The sequence below is a fragment of the Sardina pilchardus genome, chromosome 9 (genome assembly GCF_963854185.1).
Source record: "Sardina pilchardus chromosome 9, fSarPil1.1, whole genome shotgun sequence".
In the NCBI taxonomy this organism is placed as follows: domain Eukaryota; kingdom Metazoa; phylum Chordata; class Actinopteri; order Clupeiformes; family Clupeidae; genus Sardina; species Sardina pilchardus.
Window position 1 is genome coordinate 30063444 of NC_085002.1, and position 23607 is coordinate 30087050.

The window sequence follows — 23607 nt, forward strand, 5'->3', positions numbered from 1 at the left end:
ATTACAGAGAGCTGCGCTTGGCGTTATGGAATGTGTTTGCCAGGGCCAGAGCCAGACGTAAGCCATGTGAGGCTGCCAGGCTTCCTGGTAGCTTCTCTGCCACCGTCTAGTCGGGACCGTGTTATTTTACTCAGCGAGCCTACATGGCCAGGCTAGGCCAGACAGACATGGAATCGGGTACCGTACGTGCTTTGCTACCCTGCGCTTACCCCACAGAAGCTGAGCCCATCGCGAAACCACGGAAAACATTTCAGGCGTCTGATTGAACAGTATATACTGTATGACTAACCCCATGCAGAGTGCTTCATGTCATCAGTGCAGTCTGAGCTCCAGAGTGCCTGTGGCTCAAAGGAAGGTATCCAGTGAATAGGAACCCCTCTCTGTGCCTGAAAGGCAGACAGAAATCATTTACAGATGTATTACCGTAAAAGAACATCTATATGAATATTACAAAGACCTGAAATGAAAATCCGAGCTACTACTACATGTCCCAAACATTGTTTTTTTTTTTCATCAGCCTGAGGCACAGAATCAATGAATTAATATTCTACTGCTTTTCTCAACATTCATCACCTGTGATGTGTAGGCCTACTGAAGGGGAGTTTCAGAAAAGTATAAGCAATATCATAGCTCGCCTTAGATAGATAGATCGTTTTGTAAATAGATAGATAGAAATACACAGATTTGTTTATCCTGAGGAATTTGCAGTTATCTTATGATTGTATATTAGTTCAAGTGTCTTGTGTTGTGGTGGTTTAATGATGCAGCATTCCTCTCAGGGTGGAGCAGAGTTTCTCCTCAGTGGCCAGGATCACCCGCGACTCAGTGAGACAGTACCTGCAGTTTCACCCAGACCAGACCGTGCGCATACTCCATGCCAAGGTGGCCCAGAAGTCATACGGCAATGAGAAACGGTACTCTCTCTCTCTCTCACTCTCTCTCTCTCTCTCTGTTTGTCTCTTTACCTCTGTCTCTCTCATTCTGCCTCCTCCCCTGTGTGTGTGTGTGTGTGTGTCTGTGTGTGTGTGTGTGTGTGTGTGTGAGTGTGTGGTCTTCCCATGGCTATATATTTTTACACCACTCTGGCTCACCATGGCTAGATGGTACACCAGTCAATAATCCAGGGCTTGCTGAGTCAAGTGGAATCCTTTTTGAGAAGGGTTTTTGTGCTAAACCTTGCCTTAGTCACACTCCAAAACCATGGCGGTGAAGCCCCACTGTATAAACATGGCCCACTGCACCTCGCTATACGGTAGGCCCATACCATCAGATCAGCACTTTGGTGAGGTGAGGTGAGGACGGACACATCATCACTGTCCACCCATATGCCTCAAGGCCTCCTACGATGATCATGGAGAAAAAAGAGAGAGAGAGAGAGAGAGGGGGGAGAGTGAGACAGAGAGAGAGAGAGAGAGAGAGTGTGTGTGTGTGTGAGAGAGAGAGAGAGAGAGTGCAAAACAAGGCGCTTCTTGTGGTAAATAAACTCTGTGTGTGTCCCACAGATTCTTCTGCCCCCCGCCGTGTGTTTACCTCAGCGGATCGGGCTGGAAACTCAAACAGGAGCATCTGAAAGGTCAGCACCTCTGCCACTCAAAAGGCGGGAAAAGCAGACAAGTCATCAGTCTTTTGCAGTCCGTGCATTTATCACCTCTGCCGTCCCAGTGACTGAAAGGACATTATTCCTGCTTGTGTCCCTCTCAGCCACTGGACTCCAGGAGGCCAGCTGTCGGCTCTGCGGATATATGAGCCTGGACAGCACGGAGGGGACCCGTGCGGACACCTTCAAGCTAAACTTTGAGGAGCAGTCTGATACCAGGGTGAGAGACATGGCGGGCCACTGGATCAAGGTTAAAGGGGACGCTCTTTTATGGGCACAGGCGCATCGACGGCGTTCGAAAGTAAATGTCAAGACGGGGCGATATATTTACCCAGTCGAGATTAAATTGCATTTTTATTTGAGGGCACTATTGACAGAGTCAACAGACCCTAGGGAGACATGGTTTTAGTCTCACGTACACACACACAGACACACACTCTCTCTCTCTTTCTGCTTCCTCTGTGATAGATGTTTGCCTGTGCTAAGACCCTGTACATATCGGACACGGACAAACGGAAACACTTCCGCCTGGTCCTGAAGCTCTTCTTCAGCAACGGCCAGGAGGTGGGCTCCTTCTACAGCAGGCTGATCAAAGTCATCTCCAAGCCGTCGCAGAAGAGACAGTCCATGAAGAATGCTGACTGTGAGAAGTAGACCATGTCTGTCTCTCTTTCTCTGTGTGTGTGTGTGTGTGTGTGCCTGTGTGTGTGCCTCTGTGTGTGTGTGTGTGCGTGTGTGTGTGCGTGCGCGCCTGTGTGTGCTCTGCGCATATGTGTGTGTGCATGTGTGTGTGTGTCGGTGTGTTTGTGTGTGTGTGTGTGTGTGTGTGTGTGTGTGTGTGTCTGTGTCTGTGTGAGAGCCTGTTTGTGTGGCGGGGGCAGGGAAGGGATCACAGCCAGAGGTCAAGCTTGCCACTGCCAACAAGTCCAGTCATTTGACCTCCTGACTCCGGAAGACAGTGGAGAGGCATACTTTCTGTTGACTCCGGCAGTGCCGAGGGAAAGGAGAGGAGAGAGGTGCCATAAGTGCTTGACAGCTGCGATCACAAGTGAGGTGACGTCGAATTTCACACCGCGTTGCTGAAGATCGGACATTGTGCCGTTTCTGTGACAGGAAGCAGATATGCATTCGTCATGCTGCGTCTTCTGCTTAAGTGGTTGCGTGCGATGTGCGTGTGTGAGTGAATGAGTTTATATTTAGTACAGCACATTTATACACAGTATTCATGAATCCCTTCTTCTCTCTCTCTCTCTCTCTTTCTTTCTCTCTCTCTTTCTTTCTCTCTCTCTCTCTCATGCCATTCCTTCCTGTCTGGCTTAGTGTGCATTTCCTCAGGATCTCGTGTGTCCCTGTTCAACCGGCTGCGCTCTCAGACGGTCAGCACACGCTACCTGGCCGTGGAGGACGGCGCGTTTGTGGCCAGCGCCAGACAGTGGACCGCCTTCACCATCACTTTAGGTGGGAACAGTCGAGCAACTCAAGTAACACGTTATCCCCATGCAGGGCTGCAATTCTAATGAATAGCCAAAGACACTACAATTCTTTTGTGATGACAGTTACAGTCAATACTGTCTGTCTGTCTGTCTGTCTGTCTGTCTGTCTGTCTGTGTTTGCAGTGGGAGACGAGTCGTCGGAGCATGGGGAGTATTCGGTGTGCGAGGGCTATATCTGCTATGGCTCTGTGGTGCAGCTAGTCTGCACGGACTCTGGAGTGGCTCTACCTCCAATGGTACAGTACAGTGGTGGGCTACACATCACACAACAGCAGCAGCCGCCTTCTCATTCCCCCGAGTGAACAAAAACTTTCATTGAGAAGCCCTGTCTGTACTTTTCTCTAATCTTCTCGTCTCTTCTCTTTTCCTCGCTTCTCTTCTCTCTTACTCTTCTCTTCTTTTCTCGTTTTCTCTCTTCTCTGTTCACATTGCCAGGGTTGCTGATGAAGTCCAGGTCTCCAGTGTCTGAAATATTGCATAACACCCAGCCAAGCTTTTGCCAAATATTCTGTACAGATTTTGTTCAGTATGCACAGATTTAATGGCTTCTTAGCTTACTATTGACTCAAGTGTACAATACGTCAAGCTTTATTATAAAAATAAGGATTGTTAGCGTTTTCATTTAGGCCTGTATCACAGATGTCTTAAGGCTTGCAGCTATGTAGACGAAGTCCACCCTGCTGGAACCTGTTAGGGAGGTCTCTTCGCCGTCTCTTTGCCGTCTCCCGCCTGGCTATTTGCTGATAGAACACTTAATCTTGAGCCCACTGTGGTGTTCTAATGAAACACAGGGTGATTTAGGTAATGTGCACCTTCAGTGGGTGTGTTTTTTGTGAAGCAAATTGCTGATGGGTCGGTTTCCAGAGCAGAAGTGTATTTTCGTATGTAAAGTTCACCGTAGTCTTGGCCAGGTGCACAGTATTTGCATTACGTCTCAGAGTCATGCGAAGTGAACCAGAGAAGGAGAAGGCCTGCCAGGCTGTGGTGTGTGTGAGTGGGTTCATGCATCTGTGAGTCAGGTACCCCTCAAGGCCAATCTCCTGTCTGGTGGTCTACGCCCAACCATTCTTAATTAGACAGTGTACACTCCGAAAACTGTGGAAGTAGCAAGTTGGTGTGGTCTCAGGGCCATCTGACGTGAAATAGATTGCTTTAGGTCTAGTGGTATGCCTGCACATACACTTGCAGGTGTTCCATATGAGCCGCCAAGTGTAACAGACCTTTTCTTCGTAGACAGAATACATTTTGTGCTACAGTACGTAATGCATCATTTGCAATACTTTCTAGTGTCACCAAAGTAGAAATGTTGTCCTTGTCTATTACACAGACAGAATTTGTGTTTATTTTGTCCACAATGTGAGAAGAGCTTTGAACTGTGGGAAGATCAGGCTGTGCGCAACATGAACAATCTTTCATTTTCTTGGCATGAACAAAAAGCATTATATGACGTACGCAATAAATAGCTCTGTCCATGTTATCATCAGTATATCTTGGACAGACTTCTTTCATTTCATTTCATCTGATATTGAAGTTATGTACAGTATTCCCTATAAAGAGTGAGCTGTTTTTCTGTTTTCTTTAATGGCCCATCTCTAAAGAACTGTGAAGAGAAGTTTCCCACGACCCATTTCTGTTTTATGAAGGTCATTCGGAAGGTCAATAAGCAGCATGCCATTCTGGATGTGGACGAGCCCGTGTCTCAGCTGCACAAGTGTGCGTTCCAGTTCAAGGACAACAACCAGATGTACTTGTGTCTCTCCAATGAGAAAATCATCCAGTTCCAGGTAAATATTACGAGCCCTCCACGAGCCAAGGCTCCGCAAGAAAGGACAGATGTAGTATTTGCCTGCACAGTCATGCTTTGAGTGAGTAGAACATATTATGTGGCTTTGTAAACCATTTTCTGCAGGACCTATTTCATGTTGAGCCCCTTTTGTTAGGGTGGTAAAAACTTCAGCTAAAAGCGTAGTCTTCCATAAACTGAGGAAATTACTGGCTACAGAGAAGGGTCAGCAGAGAGACCCATTATTAGGGATAGTGAGACGTGTGTCAGGGAAACATTTGTGGAATTTATGGACCTGTGTCAAAATATCAATTTGGAGTGAGCAATAGGACAAACGTGGTAAATATCACAGACTGTCTGAAGACAACGAAATGATTCACTTGCAGTTTCTTTTGGAGTGATGACTTTGTCTCCCACCATCTCCCTCTCTTTTGTGTGCATCTATCTATCTATCTATCTATCTATCTCTCTAACTCTCTCTACTGTATCTATCTATCTATCTATCTATCTATCTATCTGTCCATCCATCCATTCATTCATGTCTACTTCTCTTCGCTGTCTCTTGCGCAGGCTTCTCCATGTCCGAAAGAGCGGAGTAAAGAGTTATTAAACGACGGCTCCTGCTGGACCATCATCGGGACGGAGACGGTGGAGTACACCTTCAGTGAGAGTCTCACCTGTAGCCAGGGCTCCATCAGCCCTGTACCTGTCATCACGGCACTGGAGGTGAGGACGGAGGAGGAGATTAGGGCCTCTACGGACACAAACAGCATGTTCCTGTAATGACAAGGCCTAGTATGGGCCATAACAAGGCCAAATGGAGGCCCTTTAACTAGGAGCATTCTCATCGCGCTACATGACATTGTATGAAACATCTTTGTTGAGGATGTCAGACTAAAATCTACATAAGATAGAAAATACTAGAAATTGGCATTTTTAGATCCCAACATTTTCTAACTAGACACCATCTGTCCACCACTTTAATTGTAAGCTTTTCTGGTGGTAGACATGCTGTACTTGAAGCGTGTACAGTCACCGTTGTGATGTGCTCTTTCATACCACAAAAAAGCCACCTTGTCAAACTCTGCTCTGTCATTTTAACCATTTTCTCAAAAACATGCAATTTAACACATTTTGTGAAATGTCATGGCTGTGACTATATTATTGTGGACGTGATGTGTAAATTAGGGGCAAACTACAACACTTCAAAGTCCATGTTCCAAATTCAGTGGAGGCATGAGTTTTCGTGAACTTATATTGCCAACATTATTACAGAGGGAGATGACTTTGATGGTTGTTCGCGAGGACATTTTTTGTTTTGTTTTTATTATCAATTCAATCCTCCATCCATACCATCACCAAAGACCTGTCTCTATTGTTTATTGTCAGCCTCTGTTGTCCATCTGTTTCTAATCTAGTTGAATGGGGGTGGCCATGTAGCCATGCTGGAGTTGCACGGTGAAAGCTTTGGCCCTCACCTAAAGGTTTGGTTTGGAGATGTGGAGGCAGAGACAATGTTCAGGTAAGATCTCGGTTAGGCATCCATGCACATTTTATGCTTCCTGTATTTATATGCTTCCTTTGAAACTTTATACTTCACTAGATTAATTATTTAGTACTTATTATATGGCTCCTCAGAATGTTGCAGGAAGTTCCATTAACATGAAAGGTCCTGTCCAACACTCTGGTCTGATAAATCTCTATAATCACCACTGAAAAAAAATGACGTCCGCTGTCAATGGCATTGGGCCTTACAACTGGAATATGAATATACAGTATATGTATGTACTTACAGTTAGGAATCACCATAGATAACAATAAGGTAACTCATGTCATGAGAAAAAAACTTTATGGCCTTGGTACAAGACATATGGCTACAGGCATTTCCTATTAAGTGGCTGGTTATTCTCTCTGAGGTGCATATTTTTCTCAAGTCAGACCGAGAACATTAAAAGCATTTACAAGTAACAGCAAACTTGTTGCAACAAGTTGCTGTGACTCCTATAAGCATAGTTATTGTGTTAAACGAACAGAGTGAACAAATTTTTATCACTCAGCCCAGGTGAATTTTTCTGGTGTCTGACTTCGAGTCTTGTCGGTGCGCACTTAAAGAGGTCTGTTGCACATTTTTTTTATCACTTCCGCCCCTTCTCCTTGTAAACTGCAGGAACCCTTGAGAAATTATCATGTGGGATATGAGTGCTACTCTTTCAAAGTTGGCCCACATACCAAGAATTACAAGCAAGAGCTTTTCAAATGTATCAGAACGAAACGCGAGAAGGATGGCAGTACTCTGTTTTGGCCACACTCGCGTACCCTTGGCCATGCAGTTGAAGCAGAACAAAGTCTAGCCATATTTGGTGAAGAAAGGGGGAAAAAAATGCCAGACGAATAGTAGTCTGGAGGGAGCTCTTTAAATCTTTTCACAGGTCATTTAACCTTTGCCAGCCGTATGGGAGAGTCAAAGTGTCAACGAGTAAGCAGGGTGGGAGTTTACAGCCTCAGGGCGCCATTCTGATAGCAAACCTGACAGCAATCCTAACTGGCTGCTGTGGTTTGGGCCTTTAACAGGGAAAATGGGGTATGACTTTACACCATGGAAGCAATCAGGTGCAGAGGCAGGCGGGTATACAGTATGCCAGCCAGATTGGAGTCTCTCCTGTAGCTGTGCTCGTAAACACAGCCAGAACCACTTTGGTATAAAAGCTAGAGCTGGCCTAAGCTTGCTGGTTGAAAATTACTTAAGCAAGGGAGGCAACTGCCTAAGGGCTCACTACAGGCTGACAATAAATCTGTTGACAGATTGGCGTATTCTGTTCTACTTACTGTAATGCTGCACTAACAATATCCCAGTGGCACTAGTGTATATTGTTATATTTCCTTGATTTTGCACCCTTATTCCACCTCTATATTATCTTGATTTTTGTAAGTGGCTTTGGATAAAAGCGTTGGTGAAATGACTAAATGTAAATATATCGGTTTCACACTGAGAGTGCTTGTGAAGGATGTGGACATGACACTTTCATGACGCCTCTCTGAGGGGTTGACCTATTTGGCCACCCATTCATTCAGAACCATTCAGAACCATCCAGAGTTGTCCGAGTAGAATACAAATGGAACTCTCTGCTGTTGAAAGGTTGATTGCTCCGGCTATTGGATCATGAGATGTGGCCATTAGAAAGCATGTTTGACCATTCCTCTTCTCAATACTGCTATGGTTTATCATCTCGGTGATTACAGTATGTCACGTATGCACTGCATGAGTGGAATTGGTGTGGGTGAACTTGGTGGAGTAAAATGTGTCCCATTTGTATCCCTCCCTGTGCACCTGGTCCTCTCCTGTCCAGGAGCCCCAAGTCCATGTTGTGCGTGGTGCCCGACGTGTCCGTGTTCAGCGGGGAGTGGCGCTGGCTCCGGCGCCCCATCACCGTGCCGCTGTCCCTGCTGCGCCTGGACGGCCTGATCTACCGCAGCCCCTTCTCCTTCACCTACACCCCCGAGCACAGCGCCCCGCCTCCCCCCCGCCGGCCCGGCGCCGAGCACACCGCCGACTCCGACTCGCTCATCGACACCATCCACCAGGAGTTCACCCGCACCAACTTCCACCTGTTCATGCAGAGCTAGTGGAGCGCCACGCAGAGACATCTCATCTGGCTAGGAGTAGTGTGTGTGACGCTTTGAGTGTGTGTGTGTGACGCTTTGAGTGTGTGTGTGTGATGCTTTGAGTGTGTGTGAGACGCTTTGAGTGTGTGTGAGGCGCTTTAAGTGTGTGACACACACTGACATGCCAGGGGTGAGCAACAGTTGCCACCTTAAGTTGTATGAATGTAATAGTTATTCAGTGGCCATACATCCAGACACAGTGAGTTGTATATTCTTATTGATAAAGACAACCACGTGTGCCCTCAATTATGTGAATCCATGTGTCTATTGTGTGTTTGAAGTCTTTGCATGTGATTGATGGTCATACACACATTAATCTGTCAGTTAAGGATTATGCATTCTTATCATCATCATGGCATCAGTATGGATGACAATGACATAAAAGAGTAATAACCAAAACATTCCATCACATTCCACATTTTTTTGGTGTATTCTGTACAATCTAAATGTTTGGCATGTTTGTCATTCTTCACCTGTCCTTGTTATCTGTGTGCCTATTGAAAGTATTGGATGGCAGTGAAGGAGCAATTACACTTGGGGGAAGATTAGAGAGCCTCAGCCAGGAGGCTGCTTGGCTGTTTCGCTCTTGGCTTTCAGCCGCTTCTGATAGCTATCGCTTGACCTGGGAAGACCAGCAGGCCAGTGCCCCAGAACAATGGCGCCTTGTAGCGCAGATCACCCTGGCTGAGGCTGCCTGGCACGCCCCCAAAGCAATATCTTCTGCACTTCAGATACACGTGCAAGTTAGCTGAATTCCTGACCAAATGGATATAATTGGATAGGACAGCATAGCATAGGGTAGGAGCACAACTAACAGTATCACTGCTGCCCTCAATAAATAATCAACTATAAGATTTAAAAAGGTCTATCTATCTTGCGTGTCTAGACATTTGAATTGTATGCACCAAACATTATAAAATAATTTGATTTTGTGAAAAATGTATTAAAAATAATTCTTAACAAAATTATGTGGAAATAAATTCCATAGAATGGTGGTGGTTGTTTGATTCTGGAATGTGCACTGCATTCCAAGTGCTCTTGGACGGCGACATTGTTAATGATCAGTTGATGAAATGCTAACTATGAATACAAGGGAGATCCGAAAAGCTAACCAAACTATAATGATACATTACTTTTAGTGAAAGATGTGTGAGGGAATGGGTATTTAAAACAAAGCCCTATGTGATGATTACCTAAGTTAGTCCAAATGTTGAAGTGCTTACCTTCTCCTTTTCTCAAACTCAAATGTAAACACCACATTCAAGAAAGTGCTGATTACATAACGGGGAGGGAGGGCTGGTGAGTGAAGCTTGGATTGTCTGTTGGGAATAATGTGGCGTGGGGCTCAGCTTCCTCCTTAGGTTCTCACTTTTACCGGCTCGCGTGAGACTGGCGAGATAGGAGAACACCTCTGTACCCCGGCTAATCTCCATCACGTGTCGAGGAGTTACGGGCCCTCAAAATTCACACTCCGGAACACAGAGGAAGCTGCTTTGGAATGAGGGGGACATGAAAGAGACCATTCTTCTACCTCCAGTTCACTCCGTCTTTTATGTAATGCTCACGAAACGTTCAAAGGGAAGCCAGCTGTATTCCCCGGTCCCCTCACATGGCAGATGCCGTATCAAGTGGTCTGGGAGTTATGCGACTACCTTTGTGGTGCTGAAGGACAGGGGGAAGGAAGAGGCTGGCCGGTCAGCGGGGAAGGGGAACAGAATGCCCTCTCCTGGCAGAGTCAACAGTCCCGTCCCCATGCAGAGCAGCGAGAGCCTGGAGCCCAGCGCACACAGCGCACACAGCGCTCCTCTCCTCTCCACTCAGGCCCCCGAGCATAAAGAGCGCTCTGTCTGCCTGCACTTCTCTATCAGCGTGGCCTTCCTCCAATACATCAGCGCTACCGTATCAAACTAGATGCCACTGGCCAGAGGGTCTGGCCGCAGACATGGCCCGCCGCCCGGCGTAGGGTGCTTGGGCTCGGACACGCACAGGAAGCTGGGAGAAGAGAAAATGGCCGCACTGATTGCTCTTGTGATTTTGTGTCCCTCTTGGGCAAAGCTAATCAAAAATACTACAGCTGTGAGAGTATCAGAGCCCAATCAGAGCCCAATTCTCATTTATCCAAACTCTAAACCTATTATGAGACTGCTGAGTGCTGATGGTTAATTAAATAATATTCACTGTTGGTAATGGCCTCTTCAAGTAAATTTTCCTTCTCCAACAGAATGTCTTACATTTGTGACCCAGGTCAGATGTTAAACAGAATGCATGCATATTATGTAAGTGGCACTCTTCTTAACGTAAAGCCTGTATTATGTTCATATATCACTCAGCTGACATTCCAGATCTGTGGTTTTTTACAAGAACCCCATCATTACAGGACACTTGAAACACTCAACATGTGTAAATACAGCTACCGAATCCAGTTGTTCACTTGTACTTGAAGAATTTAGCAAATTTTTGACAAGACGGATAGCGAGCACAGAATGTCTCTGTCAACTGCCGGGCATGAAGCAGTAGACTAGACAGATAGCTTGCAAGATACACACACATCATCACCCTGTGATGAGCAAAAACACTTGTCAAATGTGTCAAGGTGTGTGTCTGTATGAATGATATCGGAAGAAGACACAGACACACACAACAGTATTTCACTCTTGTTTCCTGAAGCTCCGTGCCATGATCTGCAATATCATATATCACAGACTGTCAGCTTTTCTCTCTGTTTGCAGAGCTTGTGAGTACAAGGACCTTTTTCCCTGTGAAAAAAAGCCTCTCGTCTCTGCAGGGTGCCCATAATGATTCCTGACCTGTTGTGGACGCACTGACCTTCACATCCTTCCGCCAGCCTGTAGAGAATCCCTCACGTCCTCCTCCTCAGCTTTGGGCCGCTGGAGAGCAGAGGAGATGGGATAGGAGGCCGAGCCGTGCAGTCTGCCTGGGCTAAACAGCCGTGGCTCTGGTTGGGAAAATGGCAGCACGTGAGGATTCCTGGCATGTGGGGTATTATTAGAGGGCCTCATTAAAAACAATAAAGGCAGAGCTGTGGCAGGGGAGCCTGTGATTCAGGGCTATTAATTGTGTGGTTTGTGGGGAGAGAGCGAGGGAGAGAGGGAGAGAAAGAGAGAGAGAGAGAGAGAGAGGGTTGTCTTTGCTGGGGTACCCCTCCTTTTCCAGCCCGGCTCACCTCACCAGGGCAGTGGTCCGCCGGGATTCTCTTTCCTTACAGGAAGTAGGTCCCCTTTCAGTGTCAATAAGCCTCTCCACTCTCTAACCCTTCCCTTTACGCCAAGTCACATGTACAAACACACAGAGACACACACCCAGACACACTTGCATACGTTTACAGTCACCCACACACATGCTGACACACACACACACACACACACACACACACACACACACGTTAGCCTGATCTGAGCCCATGAATGAAGGGTCTGTTAGGAGGTGCTTGTGTGAAGGGTAAAGGAGCCTTTACCCAGACCCACAAGATTAGCCTATATATCAGTATAGTCATAACAGATCATCACTTTGTCTCATTTGGAAGGGGGGGAGTCATATTCCAGTCTATCACAAGAGTCAGTGTTTCATTTGTTTGATTTGAGCTTTTTGTTGTGTTGCCAGCATTGCTATCTCCTAATGCTGTGGGTCACATGTTTACAATTAAGATGTTGCGTATTGAAAAAATGCACATATACAATGAGAGATATTGTTTTGCAAATTCAACACATAATAGTAATTTTGCAATTCAAATTCAGTACAGACCTAAATCTGTCTTTACGGTACCTTATATCAATCATTTGATTTGATTAACCACCCATTTGGTTTTATTGACATGCACACAACACAAGTGTTGTACAATTAGGCTACATGCTATTGTTGACCATTTTGGTGACATACTTCGTATAATTCTCTGCTTAAGAGACTCCCTCGGGTTGCAGAACAGGTTGTGATCTGTGCTCCCTGATTTAATTGAAAAGCCAAACGTTCATGATCTCTTGTCATGTGTCATCAGTGAGACTTTGGAAGGAACGCTTTGATGACAGATTTGGATGTTATGTTTTCGATGGTGACAAAGTAGTCTAGGTTTTTATTTTCATCTTCCTAATCTTAAGTTGTCCACGCTGTGACGGAGTTCCAGAGGAGTCTCTGGGTTGGAAATGTCTCTTGCGGCCTCTCTGAGAATCCTGTCGGGGTTGTGATATGACAATATGTGAGCCATGCTGAGCCACGCTGAAGAATATGTTTGGCCAAGTCTAACAGTGTAAAAGAAGCCTTTTTGATCTCTCCCCTCTGACACATAGTTGGACAAGGATCTTTGGCTGAGACCATAACAGTCCACTGTGTAGTGCAATGTAACTGCTGTGTTTGAGACCAAAGAAGAAAGATTTTACGATACCACAGACCTGGTTTGTTCTAATACGCTAGCAAGCCTGGTATGCAAAATAGCCGGTCGTTTAGATAGCAACCTGGCAACCAGAGGATGGAATTTGGCTCAGGGGAGCCTCTGACAGAACGACAACCAGATAAGCGCAATAATAACATGATATAAATAATCATCTCAGGTATTCTGTTTCTACATGAAATGATTTTGTTTGACAGAGCTGCGTCAACAATAATGGAAGCTGCTTCCCCCGATGCCTTTGATCTGTGGAGCTGAAGGGTGTCTTTGTGTTTTCCAGTTCAGATGTGGGTGGCCACATGGTGCGATGGCGGGAAGGATGAGAATTCAGATGATGCTTTTACTGGAAAAATGGGCAGCGCATCTCATATTGCTCTTCAGGACAAAGCTGTTTCACAGGGACACATCCCTCTCAGTTTCATCTGATTTGCTGCGAAACTACTCGAAAGCTCAGACAATGCACTCTTTCAGGGATGATCTTCAAGTTATCTTGAATTCATTATTTTTTTTAAAAGACATCTTTGATCTATCGCCTGTGAGACCGAGAGGGCCAAAAGTCAAGACCAGTCAAAATGACATAACTCAGCATCATCATCACGTTGCAATATTCGACGGAACGTAGAGAGCACATGGATGATGCGTGTGGGTGAGCGGGCGGGGCCATTTTGGCCTCCGCTCAGCCGCCAGCGTTCCTTCTGAGACAGACAGCCGAGAAGCCCCCTGTGATTTGGACACTGTGTGGGCCCTAGGCGCTCTTGGACTCAACAAAGTGTCAGCGTTTTGTCAAGTGACAAAGTGCAACATGTTGTTATCCTTTTTCTGTTTATTTGCAGAGGAAAAAGAGAACGTGCTTGTTTGAAAACGCCTGCAGGTAAAGAGCGAGGAGCCAGGGGGTGGGGGGGAGGTGAGGCCTCGGTATGCGCTCGCCGCGCTCTCCCTCCTGCAAAGTTCGCACAATGACTGTGTTTTCATTGAGGGGAGGAGGGCGACGGTGATAAAAGCGAGGTTTATGCCCAGGAAATTTTGGTGAAAAATAATCCCTGCTTCAGCCTCCGTCCCCTGCAGAAGCCAAAAACAACACGGCGGGCTGTGTGTAGCTTATTGTGCGCCTTCCTCTCACTCTCTCACTGCCTCTCTGACTCCAGCACACACTCTCGTCTTCCATCTGTCTTTGGGCCCTCTCTGGCTGGCACTGCAGAATTTTGGCCTCCAAAAAGTGCTTTCCGGGTGAAAATGTGCCACAGAGTATTTGGTAAATAAACCCGTTTTATTACTTACCTGCTCTTGATTGCATTGAGCTCAAATCTGGCAATAGGAAGCAGGAGGAGGAAAGATGCCATGTATACATGTGCCATGCCATAGAGGCCATGTATACAAAGAACAGAAATCGCAAAAGGCAGTGGCGGACATTATGCACAGGAGTAGGACCTACAGTCATTTGTACAGTCATGAAGTGAAACAATTAAATGGTATTTCAAATGTATCCGTAATTGCCCATTCATATTTTGAAACACTCTGAGACATCCAAAACTCACTGAGGCATATTTATCTTATTCCTGAAAATTCAGACCACCTCATGATACCACCTCACCTTATGATAATCCCTTAAGTAGCCAAAAAAAGTTCAAGTCAAGGTCAATTTATTTCCCTGTGATAAATCGAAGCTTTGAAGAAAGTCGGAGGTGTTGATATGATTCTCGTGCAAACCACTGTGACCACGCTTGACCTCATTTAATCGTGTTCTGGACTCTGGGTGCAGGTCTCACCGTCGTGTTTTGCCCCAGTGGAGAATGGAGATTGAATCTGGCCCATTATAAAGGCCAACTCTCAGGTGTGATGCTCAGTCTTAATCAAATTGTGCATGGAAATGTACTCCTTCCTCGCGAGACAGCGCTTAATAGAAATGCCAACAATCAAGCGCACCATGCAGTCACTTTATAATGCACCTCAGGAGCATTTGTGTTTCATTATTCCTGACGTGCAGCGCAGTATGGTGAGTACATCCCTCCCTTGAAATGAAAAGGCCCTCGGGTACCACGCCGCCTCTTGTTATGGCAAAAGATCCCCACTGGAATTGAGCCTAATCACAAGACTGCTTTGAAGTCTCCCAGTCTGGATGCTTTAAATGGTTGCTGTAGAACAACCACACCTTGAGGTTGCATGAACACTCTCAAGAATTCATTAGAAACAGAATCAGATGTTTCCTCTGGTTGTCACGTTGCAGTGCTGTGGGTCTGCAACATTGCAGACTGAGAACTCCATCTCACCATCATGAGAACATTGCCGTGTTTATGAGAAAATACAGATTACTGCGCCATGCCCACACAGGGGAATAAGACAGGAAACAATACACTTTAACCTTTAACCTTTCAAGTTCAATCAGATATCAAGGCAAAGGAATGTGAATGTTCCACTCAGGGCCAACACAGGAGTAACTGAAGCAGATGAAAGGTTTTTTATCTTCAATAACGCAGAGAACAATTTCAAACATTATTAAAGTGAGCATTATAGGCCTGACACTGTTACAGATTTGGCCTTTTGATATCACAGGAACTGTCTTTTCTGCAGGACAAAATGATCTTCTGACATTTTAAGGTTGCCCTGCATCTACAGTATACACAACTAGCAAAAGGGACTCTCTGTCTCTGAATTCATCCCTCATTTCCAAACTATTCACAAGCTGCCTTGGTATTACATTAATAGTACTCCATATGACCAGTATACCATGTGCATGTAACTTTGCCTCATGCTGGACCCAGGTTACTGTCCATTTACCATTCAATTCAGCTCCCAGGTGAGAGCATGTTGCCAAAGAAAACCGATATGAAAAGTCTTGACATGAGTACGGCCCGTCCCTCAACTGCCTGACCTGTGCATATTTAGTGGATTGCATGTCTGCAAGGTTTGCTGTGCCAAGGATTGGAACGGAATGAAAATGGAGTTAGTTAAAGGAAACCACATGATTATGCAAGGTTTTAAGAGAGCTTTCAATTCTAAGAGTTGTAATTGTCAAAGTAGAAATGGCAGGGTTCGTACTTGCCAAACCTAGAAATCACATTGATTCTAATGATGACAAATACAACCAGAAACACAGCTGAAGTGAGCCAGTAGAAAACACATGGCAGAAATGCCATCAGTTGAACTTTGACTTGGGCAAATACTAAAAGTCCCGATCTTTTGCAGTGATACGGCTTTAGCTTCCTCTGTTTATTAAGGACCTCAGATTTCTGTTGAGGAAATGAAGACCCAACCCTCAAAAATAATGATGGGAGGCTGAGACTGTAGCTTTTCACAATCACAATCGGCATTCTTTGGGATTATGATTTTTTTCCCCCAGGTGTGAAAAGGAAATATAGCAAAAAGAAACTGGGGATTTAACACGTCACAAAAGAACAACACTGACGTCCTGCTCAAGAGTAAACATCAAACAGCTGCCTGGCAAAAGTTGAAATATCATTAAAAAAAAATCTGGAAAACAACCTAATATTATTCTGAAACTTTCCCAAATATAATTGTCTTCAAACAATTATCTTCAAGTACTGTAATTGTAGAATTTCCATAAACACAACATGCCCTTTATACCTTAGAGTCCCCAGTCTATTCATGAGTATATTCTCAATCTATTACTTCAGGAATTGAAAGGTGAGTGGTATGGGAAGAAAAGGCTGGCATTGTGTTAATGAATGGAGAACTGTATATAGCTCAGCAGTGTTTCCATAAATTGAGTAATGGCACACTATGAGGCACAGGTCTTTATTTACTCAAGAGTTTCCACTCTGTAGATACGCAGGAGCCCGCAGAGTCTGGGGGCCAACAATGCACCAAGTGTCTCTGGCTAGCATGCAGGACGTTACATAACCTGCCAGCATACCTCAAGATAAAGATACCAGGGAGTATTGTGTTTGGCATTCACTATTCACTTACACTTTTTAAGAGCAATGTGATTGATGTTTTTATTTTATAATCATTTGAAATATTACAAATTATTACAGGCTACCACCTACTCTACTGAGATACATTGGATAATGAAGGATATGCAATAGAGGAATGGCATTAAAGGAGGAATGTAAACATGGGCTTAAATACCTTGGACCATTACTGCTGAAGCAAGAAATCTATTCTCAACATCCACATGACATTAATTTATGGGCCCACTCATTACCCAGCTCACCTGTGTACTGTGTGCTGGAATTGCACCCATAATCGATGCTTTAGCACCATCTGCTGACCACCTATATACATTACAGCTAAGGCAACAATACTATGGAAGGCTTCTTGGGTCAGAGCAGCCCTTGAGAAAAAGACTGGTGGAAACAAAGTGGCCAAGAACATGGACTAGCAATTCGATTTAAAGATGTACTGAATGAAAACATGAAACAGTGTTCAATGGTGATGGGTAACAAATGGAACACATCTCTCCAACTCTCCAAGGAATTAGTTTCGGTCCCTTCAGAGTAAGAAATGTTCGGTCAGCTCAACATCTCTCACATGAGTGTGACATTTGCTTTTATATGCAGACAACCTGATAGGTCACAGACAGTCTACAAGACACGTCTCTCTGTCTACTCTCAAAATAGCAAATGTTCCATCACTATCTGACAGACAGAAGTCATGTCAAAACAACTGTATGTGGTTACAGGGAACTGGGCGTATCTTGAAATAATCTTAGGTTACATTTAAACCATAATATAAATGAAGGCCTAGATATTAGCCTACCAAAACAATAAGTTATGAGGCTATGTGGCACTTCAGATATTTAGGCCTACTGAACTGTGATAAAAAGTGATAGACCATTTTGTGATGAACTTCAAGATTTATCATCACATTTCACTGATTCTGTGAACCAAGTGTTAGGCCTAATGGTATTTTGATGAGGGAATGTAAAATGTTCCCTTTCGTGTTTTACAAACAAAATTGAAAAGGCTTCCAGCCTGCATAATGCTTTCAATAGGCTAACACAGTAGGCTAATATAAAGTTGTGTAGGGGGGCACTCTACAGTTTCTTCATCAGGAACAAGGCCAAGTAGACCTATTCTGTGACTTTCCCAGTGCCAGCTTATAGGTTATTCTGTTCCAATATCCTATGGTATTTGCCCCCCCCCCCCCCCATTTTTAACCTTGAGGGTGGACTACTAGGCCTGATAGCCATAGCCTAGGCCTACTGGTGGCTGTCTACTATCAACTAAATCCAGCAAAGATACATTTAATGAACTTGAAGGGTTGTTCCCCAGCAACCAATTTTGTGGCTGAATTTTTCTTTACATTATATATGATTTTTTAAATTGTTATTATTAGGCTACTCACTGCGGCGAGTGGCCTAGTAGTGGTGAGTGGTCGAGAACTTTCGATTACACAAGAACCACCACCTACGTTTTATGTACGTTACGTTTCGTGCGTGTAACGTCAGCACAAATTGCGTTGTTGCAGAGTCACTCCGTGTGGTTCGAGTGTAAACAAGAGACTGGCTGAGGAAAACTCTGGAGCTGGATAATCCATTATATCTATTTAGTTAAACTAGGATTGTTGTTTCATATATAACAACACATGTTAAGTGTGTTAATGCAACTAGCTACGTGCCAAGAAATTATGTTTTAAACTGGGTTTCATGTTAAGATAATCGTTGAGGCGACGCGCTGAGCTAGTTGGCTAATGCTAGTTAGTTTGATAGCTAGCTAGGCAGCTAACTTAATTGCTAAGTTGCCCGCATTCAAGGCCTCAGTTAGCGCTGTGCAGAGGCTGAAACGCCCCTGCATGCCTAGGCCCAGTCTAGCCAGGACGACGGGCTAGAGCCCTGAGCCGTGAGTATTTTATGCTTCTGCTCTTTTTTTAAACCACTGTTTTAACAGTTAGATTTAAAGTTATACCACTTCCAATGGTAAGGCAATTGATTATGGAACCAACAAAATAAGAGTCCTTCATAGCTACAAGTAACGCTAGATAGCAATAGCATTGTTCGATAGGCGTTTGTTCTGTGCTAGCTTGCTAGCTTGTTATGCTACAAGGCTACTGAAATAGTAGTTAGCGTTAGTCATCACTAGCTGGCTAACCTAACCTTAGCCGAAGAATTTGTGTCAATATTATGACATCTATATTGATTATTCTCTCTAATTATTGCAGCGGTTATCTGCGCTATGCTAGATCATCGGAATTGTTGCCAGTGTTGTTCGTATAATGTTAACATTAGCTTCCAGTGAAGCGTTATTTACCATTTTAGCCTGTTGACTGCTAGTTAGCATGTTATGCTACTGTTGTAATGATGGCTCGTTCTGTAATCCCAGGCACCCAGAACATTAAACGTAATGGAGAGTTTTATTTAACTGACCTAATGTGAAAGTAACCATACTGTAGTGGCGGAATGCCGTATTTTTGTAGTTGGGTGATTAACTCGAAAATAAGAATTAATAGCAGTAGTTGTTTGGATGATTTTAAAGTCTATTTACACCAGTTAAATCTCAAAGGTATTCCCTTAACTGTCACTTTGAATAGCATGGGCTACCTTCTGTCCATGTAGTCGCTTTTAAAGATTGGTAGGCATGTTTGTATATTGTGTTGTGATAAATTGCAATTTGCTGTGAATAATGTTAGAAATAACTGATAATTGGCATAGTTGAATTTCTAACTCTTAACTGATGTTCAACAGCTCAGAGGCTGTTGAGGCACCTCTAAAGCCACGATGGAATCCGGTGGCAAAGAATGTGAAGAAGAGATACTGCAGACGGCTTTCAAGAAGCTTCGAGTGGATGCTGAGAGGTGAATTTTATATTTTGTTTTTGTCCTGTGTGGGATGCCTACTGCAAACACAAAGAACTCTCATTGCAGTAGGTTTAATTAGAGCTGAAGAGTAAAATGTCTATTATTCTAGAGTATTCTCTACTTAGAATGTTGTAAAACTCTATATTTGTTTTATCTTAAGGATTAACAAGAAACTGTTAGTTTGCCTGGCGATATGGAATGACGGTGTGTGTGTTTGTGTGTTTCTCCAGTGCTGCGTCTGCAGTTCCTCTGAGTGAGACTGTGTCTACAAGGTTGTCTCCTCGCGCCAACTCCGAGGGAGCAAAGTCCAAAATAACCTGTCCGAAGGAGAACTGGCATGGGTGTGTAAAGGCTTCGTAAATTCGTAAAAGCCTCAATCATTTATGTTGTGAATTGAAGTTTCAATGCAAGCTTGCAATGCTTCTGTTTCAACAGATGTATGCGGAAGTCTACAAGAGGAGTGGTAAGAAGCCAGAGAAGGCGACGCTCCAAATCTCCCATCCTCCACCCTCCCAAGTTCACCTATTGCAGCTCAAAAATGTCCTCACCTCCCGGCCACTTGAAGCATAAAACCCTCTCAGAGCCTGAAGACACCTGTGCCTCCCTCGGAATCCCTGCCAAGAAAGAGCTCCTGTCCTCCAGCCACGGCTCGCCTGTGTTTGGAGCCACGGGGTACGACCTCCATGTCACCGTGTCCCAAGAAAGCCTTGGCTCTCCGCAGCTCTGCCACAGGAACCAGTCCGACGAGGACAGTGGTTCTGAGGCAGTCGTTTGTCCGCCCGGGGGCCCAAGTTCCCCAGAGGCGCAGCAGCAGGTGGACCCTGCAGCAGAGCCCGGCACAGTCACCACTGGAGCTGCCGCTGCTACGTCCGCCTCAGACTTTCAGTCGCTGTCCCGGCTTAACGAAACCCGAGCATGTCCCTGTGGGCAAGGCGACTGCCAGTGTCCAAGCTGGCAGGGAGTGGAGGTGTACTCCTTCACCGGCCTAAGGAATGTCATCTCCGAGTGCGAGAGGGGCCTCCCGAACCCGGAGGAAGCCAGCGGTCATAGCGCAGCCCACCGCAGAACTCAGAACACTGGAACCTCTGGCTCCCCACGCTCCTGCTCGGAACAGGCCCGGGCGTACGTTGACGACATAACAATAGAAGACCTCTCTGGTTATATGGAATACTACCTATACATCCCCAAGAAAATGTCACACATGGCCGAAATGATGTACACTTAAGATTATAGGTTTGATTGCCTCCTATGTGGAATGGTTAAGCGGTTATGACATAGATTAGGTTATAACTGGTCAGAACTTAACTGTTCCCTTGAGTTTTCTCCACTTCTCCTAAGTTAAATGCATTAGAGCTAACAAATATATTTCCATCAGATTTGTTTTTGTTTTGTCTTGGTATTTTTATGATTGTTCCAATTTCATATTTACGTACACATGTTGCCAAAGCTCTATTGCTAATATTGCAAGTTTGACTTATTGCTATATGCAAACTTGTAATGCCAACTATGATTATGTTTTCCGGAGAAACAAAGCTGTTCATTGTGCTTTTTTGAGTTTTCATTTGTCTCAATAAAGAGTTTGTTTAAGACAGGTGTGTTCTGTTTGCTTACCTTATGATTTAGCAAGCCCTCCCAGACAACTATGGAATCCTATGAGCCCTTTAACAATTAAGAGGAGGTCAACCAAGTTAACTAAACATACAATACATTTGATAAAAGTGAGTGTGTATGTGTGTGTGTGTGTATATATATATATATATATATATACAAAGTGGAATGAAAAGAAGCTGATGGTCTGAAAGACTAAAGGATAAAGGGCAATGACAAGGGCAAACAGATCTTTTTTGGTTTGACTTGTGACTAGCATGCTGTTTCCATTAAAGTCATTTCAGAAATGCTGGAAGACTAGGTGATTCATTCACTGAAATCCTCAGGAGGTATTCTAAGATTTTGTCTTGGATATGCAGTCATTTTTTAGAACAGAAAACGTAAACCTATTTGCTCACATTGAGTTGGACGCTAAATGACCATTTAAAACAATCCATGTATCATAGGGCTGTACATGTGATTCGGTTTTGTCTTGGCAACAGTATGATACTATTATGTAATTCTGCCACCGAGTGTCATACACTTAAACTGCCACAAGAGAGCGCAAGTGCAAAGCTGTTGGTTGATATACAGGCTAGTACGGATCCAGCGTAAATGTTTTGGTTTCCAGACTGGCAGAAAAGCTGAATTATTGCAGAGGGTGTTCCTCACGCAATCTATTGAGAAACATTAGGTTCACTGCGCACTTGCTAAGAACTCTTTTGTCTCTTGAGAAAGCTATTAGGCCTACCCGTATTTGGAAAATGTGCGTCAGCAGCAGTCTACTCTGCAACTTTAGGCTATGTTGTCAGCATGCCAGTATTTCCCTTGAGGATACTGAGGTCATGTAGCCTACTAACTGTAGGCTACCAACAATATGGGGTGCGTTTCTGTATGAAATTGGAAAAATGCATGTTTTATTTTATCAGCAAAATGGCCTAACCAAACACCCACGAGAAATATGTCAGATGTATTATCCCATCACAAACTGACATGCTGCAAAAATAATAATAATAATAATAATAATAATAATAATAATAATAATAAAGGCTTTTGGCAAGCTATCAAGACCGTTAAAACAAATAAACACAACTAGTCGACTTCGTGTTAAAACTGCAGTTTTGGAGGAGTTAGTACACCTCAGGAAATATTTCAGATATGGAAAGATGGTTGTACTGCACTGTGCTTCAGAAAAACAGCCGTATAACTGACGTTTTTGATCCCAAGTTCAACTGCTGTTTTGCAAAGGGAGTCAAGTCACAGGCAAAGTGAAAGGTTAAGTAAGTTTAAAAAGGGTTTGGCCTAATTGTAGTAGAGTTGGTGCCAAGGAGATACCATCCAACTAGAGAAAATAAGGGATAGTTCAACAAACATTTTACTGATACAATAAACCATTTATTGTATTATTACAGTTTTCATATAAACCTAGCTCAGTTATCTGTATTGTCTAGACTTTTGTTATCAGAAATCAACTATTGTAATAGGAGGAGAAACATGCAGCTAAGAGAGTCTCGAGGAGGGGAAGAAACGTCCAAAACAGGTCCGGATAAATGCCCTGCAAGTGACCCCTTAAATGATCATGTATCCCTATTCCCTACCTCTTTTATCATCAGACATACCTCTGCCAATGAGCTTATAATTGTTTCAGTTGGTTTATTTGTCAGTACTAAATAAAAGCTGGTATTTAAATGAAACTAGAATGCATAATAATGCATTTGAGTCCACTGAATTACAGTGAGGATGAGGGTTCACATACTTTTGACCTTTTGTTTTTAACCAATCCTGCCTTTTATTGTCAATGAACACTGTTATTACATATACTGTATTTGATCCACGTACTGAATGAAGGGACCCAGAAGATAAATTGTGTATATCTGCCCCTCATCTGATTGGCTTTGTAAAGTTTCTTCATCAGAAGCTCCTCCTTGTCAGCTGACTTTTTGCATTCTACGCCCTTGGGCTGTGAACCAGATCTTAGCAGACAAACAGGCTGTAATGGCCCTTTGTCATAAGGGTCATCTGACATGTTTTCAAACATACATGTTAAAGAAAACTTCAGTGTGTCAAGTGTAGTATTACTGAAGACACTATGATTACAAAGAGATGGTTGCATAGTGAATAAACATTAAACAAAGTCACTATCTATTCATACCCAAATGCATTCGCTTAGCTACACACCCACTCAAACCGTCCCGTGAAATAAACTTGCCTGTATTCAGTGTCCCATTTGACATATTGAATGAAACAAAAATAACCATGTCCTCCAACAAAACATGGCCAGTGTTCCCTACCACTGACTTTTCTCACAGAATGCGGCAACTGGTCAGGCAGC

The 23607-nt window shown here is 44.1% G+C and overlaps 2 protein-coding genes across 2 annotated transcripts in view; both read left to right on the forward strand.

Moving 5' to 3' along the window:
• Nucleotides 1-8606, forward strand: part of rbpjl (recombination signal binding protein for immunoglobulin kappa J region-like) — a 13288-nt gene extending 4682 nt beyond the window's left edge. The window contains exons 3-12 of the mRNA XM_062545726.1: nucleotides 780-914; nucleotides 1503-1573; nucleotides 1702-1817; nucleotides 2066-2240; nucleotides 2918-3055; nucleotides 3214-3326; nucleotides 4734-4874; nucleotides 5444-5599; nucleotides 6292-6395; nucleotides 8221-8606. Of these exons, the coding sequence (XP_062401710.1) occupies nucleotides 780-914; nucleotides 1503-1573; nucleotides 1702-1817; nucleotides 2066-2240; nucleotides 2918-3055; nucleotides 3214-3326; nucleotides 4734-4874; nucleotides 5444-5599; nucleotides 6292-6395; nucleotides 8221-8497 (1426 nt within the window). The 3' untranslated portion in view covers nucleotides 8498-8606. The remainder of the gene's footprint in view (nucleotides 1-779; nucleotides 915-1502; nucleotides 1574-1701; nucleotides 1818-2065; nucleotides 2241-2917; nucleotides 3056-3213; nucleotides 3327-4733; nucleotides 4875-5443; nucleotides 5600-6291; nucleotides 6396-8220) is intronic.
• Nucleotides 8607-18353: 9747 nt separating this feature from the next.
• Nucleotides 18354-21277, forward strand: oser1 (oxidative stress responsive serine-rich 1). The gene is made up of 4 exons (XM_062544659.1): nucleotides 18354-18733; nucleotides 19576-19685; nucleotides 19919-20029; nucleotides 20124-21277. The coding sequence occupies exons 2-4, from the start codon at nucleotides 19609-19611 to the stop codon at nucleotides 20911-20913; spliced, it is 978 nt and encodes a 325-aa protein (XP_062400643.1). The 5' UTR covers nucleotides 18354-18733; nucleotides 19576-19608; the 3' UTR covers nucleotides 20914-21277.
• Nucleotides 21278-23607: the final 2330 nt, after the last annotated feature.

What these genes read in the sequence shown, in the direction of transcription:
- oser1 (XM_062544659.1), top strand. Translation starts at nt 19,609, where the DNA reads ATGGAATCCGGTGGCAAAGAATGTGAAGAAGAGATACTGCAGACGGCT. An exon ending in CTTCGAGTGGATGCTGAGAG is followed by an intron (nt 19,686 to 19,918) that starts GTGAATTTTATA and finishes GTGTTTCTCCAG; the next exon opens with TGCTGCGTCTGCAGTTCCTC. An exon ending in CCGAAGGAGAACTGGCATGG is followed by an intron (nt 20,030 to 20,123) that starts GTGTGTAAAGGC and finishes CTGTTTCAACAG; the next exon opens with ATGTATGCGGAAGTCTACAA.